General features: G+C 48.3%; 1 protein-coding gene across 1 annotated transcript; it reads left to right on the plus strand.

Moving 5' to 3' along the window:
- The first annotated feature begins 2,640 nt into the window (after positions 1–2,640).
- On the plus strand, positions 2,641–3,777 carry LOC123169751 (uncharacterized). Its single transcript, XM_044587617.1, has one exon. It carries the CDS (start codon positions 2,707–2,709, stop codon positions 3,526–3,528), a length of 822 nt encoding a protein of 273 aa, XP_044443552.1. The 5' UTR covers positions 2,641–2,706; the 3' UTR covers positions 3,529–3,777.
- Positions 3,778–4,306: the final 529 nt, after the last annotated feature.

Below are 4,306 nucleotides of genomic sequence, written 5' to 3' on the forward strand. Positions count from 1 at the left end.
CTATTTTCTGGGTAATACGCATACTCTTATTTATTTATTTCATTTGTATAATTCTAAGAGAAAACCCTAATTATTACTCACACCTCTGTAACATGATCGCACATTCACATCCTCAAAGCAAACAAACTAATTAGCCCAAAGGCGGTATGTTTTTGAGTGCGATGTGGTAGACCTGCTTGCTAAATTGACTTTGGAATCGCTGCTAATCAACAAGTTCAAAAGAGACACTAGGAATCGTAACACCAAAGCAAGTCAGTCTAGAAGCTCTAATCTTGCTAGGTTGATCTAGAGTCTACCTAGCCTTCCCTGATCTGGGCGCAAACATGTAAATACATGACTAAAACATAGTTTTCTGACACTAATTAGTAAACTGTATCAATTGTGTCGTTAACAAATCACAATTGTGTCAGAAATTTAGAATATGTATTGGTTGAGCTGTCACAGCCATAAAGAGTGCAATGAAATATATTAGCTCTAGTTACAAATGCAAAAGAAATTAATTTGTACATAGAGGGAAATGTTGGGTTTGGACAATGGTACTAATATGTACAATTCTAGACAACATGATACTGATCATATTGTAACATGTGATGAACATTGAACAATTTGAACTGGGTCAATAATCACAATAACTAATCTGAATCAATCTACTGAGTATGGACCTGGCCGTTGTTACAACTAATCGGCATTGTGATCAACCACGACACTTGTAATCTAAACAACAAGTCTAGGTCTAGCCTTTATAGTTGCTAATTAACTTGGTCCAAATGATTGAGTCAAAGTCTAACGTTTTGTAGTCTGTGCTAGTTTGATCTACGGTCTACCTAGGGGACCTGGCCTAGGTAGGAGGTTTTCTGACACTAATAAACTGGATCAAATTATGTCTATGCCAGTTGAGCTATTACACAGGTTCACAAAGACATGTACTTATCATTGCACACAAATATTAACTCTACATGTAAACATGAGAGGGAAAGAAAATTAGTTTTGCATATGTCTGTAGTTTTGCTCGATGAGGTGACACAATTATATTTAATTTTTGGTACTCTAAATTCAGGATCGCGTGCATACCATTCATCACTGTTTGACTAGCTTTGATAGTGCCATTAGTGTGTACATTTGTTGGTAAGATGGTGATGTATGTGTAATGGACATTGTACTGAACAATTTCTACTAATCATCTCCTAGCTATGAGTTATAGATCAAGATATACCTACATCAAGGGAAGTGGCTTTGCATCGTCGGTGGCGGATTCAACCAGTGAGGACCAAGTCCGTGGTTTTCACCCCGGGCAACCTAAATTATCAACTTAGAAGAATTTCTTCAAGACGAGCGAACAAGACGTGTTCAATCGATATATTGACTACCGTACATCTTTTGCGGCGCTTAATAGTGTCGGTCGGCCTAGGGTATTACAGCCAATCAACACTGTCAATCTGACAATCTCGATAGTAGCAGTTAATCTAAACAGCACAACCAATACTACATCTAAGCTCTGTTCTTGCTAGTTAGGTAGTTGCTCTATTTAATTTTATCCAAGTGATCCAGTTGGGGCAGGCATTAGCTACTCCAACGATCAAGGCACTGTTAATCAAGTGGTGGTACTATCTAATCAAGCTAGTTATATCAACTCAAGTAGCTCCAATTAATTAATCGCAATTGGATCAAACTAAGCATGTCCTCTGAATGTAGTAGTGCTAGCTAAGCAAACTCATGTACTCATCAAGTTGCTCAGTTAATCAATCACAACTGGATGAAGCTATGCATGTACCATGAATGTATCCATGGATCGGTTGGGTTGTCACGGCCACGAGATTTGCAAATGCACACGCATGGCGAGCTTGGGGACCTGTCATGTTCCATCGCCGTGGACATTGTGAGGCCGGAAGGTCGAGCGATGTAGCCATGATCTGACCTATAGGAGACAGGCTGTTCAAGTGTGGATCGGACAAGCAAGACACAGCGAGTAGGTCAGCCACCTCCATGTCCATGGCTTGTAAGCTTCGCTGGGCACGCAAATGTACCCATCGTCGCCCGATTTGTGATCGGAGAGATTCGCTCGTGCCGATTATTATAGGTTAAGGGTCGTCGCCCCGTCGCCCGGCGGACCGGTCACCACCGGCAGCGCCGCGACATCCGTAGCTGGCATGGTGCCCGCCAGCATAGCAAGCATCTTCTCCTACGTTGTCGTCTTCACCAAAGTCGTCGTCCCTCCCATCTCTCCCTCTCGATCGATCTCAATTCAGATTCTCGATTCGGAGAGATCTGGATCATGCCATCACTTGGACCGTTGGCCTGAGATCGGACGACCTCCAGATGGCCACCTGGAGTCCCGGCCCCCCCTGCGTGTACAGAGGAGAGCAGAGCACCGTTCCTTCGCTGCAATGCGGCTGGCTGGCTGCATCTGCATGTGAGCCGTACGTAGCCGTGCGTGCACGCGTATGTACACCGTGTACAGTGGCTGGGCTGCATGTGATCCGTACGTCCCCATCATCTTCACCGAAGCTTCCGTGTGCATGGCGTCCCCCACAGTCGCCACGAGCTCGACACCTCATCTACTCCCGACACCGACCGTACCATGGCGGGCGGCCTATATATACCCCGCACGCGCACACTTCCCCACTCATCGATCGACCTCTCTGCCAGTGCCATTCCAACATCACAATTCACAAGACAAAAGCTAGCTAGCTAGACGATCCATCGACAATGGCGCCGACGATGATGATGATGAGCGCCGGCAACGGCGGCAGGGCCGCCGGGCACGTGCGGTCGGCGAGCGTGCCGACCCAGAGGAACCCGCTGCTGACCCACGTCGACGACCAGCTCCGCGCGCTCCGGTCCTGGACCTCCGACCCGGGCCAGAACCCACTGGCGCTCGCCCACGTCCGGGCGCTCCTCTGCGTGCTCGACGAGCTGCTGGAGCACTCGTACCTGCCGCTCGCGCTCGCGCCGGCCGACGCCCTGCTCGACGGCTTCCTCGCCCTCGCCGACGCCTACGGCTCGTTCCTCGCCGCCCTGCTCGCGCTCCGCGGCCACGCCACCGAGCTCCGCGCCGCCGTGCGCCGCCGCGACGCCGGCAAGCTCGCCTCCGCGGCCCGCCAGCAGCGCCGCGCCGCCAAGGACCTCGCTGGCCTCGCCGCCGCAGTCGCCAAGTGTGTGCCCGCGCCAACACACGCTGCCTCCGCCTCCGCCGCGTCGGGTCTCGACGTGGCGCGCACCGTGGCCCGGGCCGTGGGCGACACGGCGGCCGCGTCCGCGTCCGTCTTCCTCCAGGTCGCCGCCCTAGCCGACGCGGCCGCGGCCACGGCGCTGGCGTCCTCCTCCGCCACCTCGCCCAAGACGCGGCTGGCGCTGGTGGGCGGCAAGAAGCCTGCACCTGCCGGCGAGGACACGCACAGGGACGCGGCGGCGAGGCTGCTGGAGCTGGAAGAGTGCGTGGGCGAGCTGGAGAGTGAGAGCGAGAAGGTGTTCCGGAGCCTCCTGCGCACCAGGGTCTCCCTGCTCAACATCCACACGCCAACAATTTAGCTTCACATTGCTATACACACGCATACACACACAAGATTAATTAAGAGATTTAGATTATTCGTTTAGATTATAATCAATAATTGGAGCTTAATTAAGCCTCCTGCCGTGCAGAGATCTCATTTCAGGGTAAAAGGATTACTGCAATATATTTGGCACACATCAATTGGGCATGTAACCACTGGTTTGCATTTCCTGTTCCATAATATACTACTGCCCCGATCCAAATTAATTGACGTCCAAGTTGTACTAGAGCTGCGTCAATTAATTTTGGATCAGAGGGAGTATTGAATTATAATTACGAAAGCTTTGATGTTTGCCCCAAATTTCAGTGCCATCATATTCACTTCATGAAAATGATTTTTTTTTGCGGGGAACTTCATGAAAATGATTGACACAAAGATTTGTACTATATACATATGCCATGTTTACATGGCGTCCTGGTATTTTGCAATCAACTTTGAACATCAATTTCCCCCGCAAAAAATAAAATGAAATAAAATTTTGAACATCAGTTTGGCCGACAATACATGCATCTTACAAACCATATATATTTTTCAGCCGACCAAATACATTTCAATTAATAATGACATGATGGGAATATGAATTACAGAATGAATAAGGAAGCGGGAAAGAAAGGGTGTGAGTTGCAAAAGTTCATGTTAGAGCTTGGGCTCCATGGTGCTCTTTTTATGAAAAAGAATAATCAAAAGTCACATTTTTCAAGTTTTATGATCTAAAGTTTTATGATCATATATATTAACATGTGAACTATACAAAA

This window comes from Triticum aestivum, chromosome 7D, assembly GCF_018294505.1.
Source record: "Triticum aestivum cultivar Chinese Spring chromosome 7D, IWGSC CS RefSeq v2.1, whole genome shotgun sequence".
NCBI lineage: Eukaryota > Viridiplantae > Streptophyta > Magnoliopsida > Poales > Poaceae > Triticum > Triticum aestivum.

Coding starts and splice junctions, on each gene's coding strand:
- LOC123169751 (XM_044587617.1), top strand. CDS start 2,707: ATGGCGCCGACGATGATGATGATGAGCGCCGGCAACGGCGGCAGGGCC.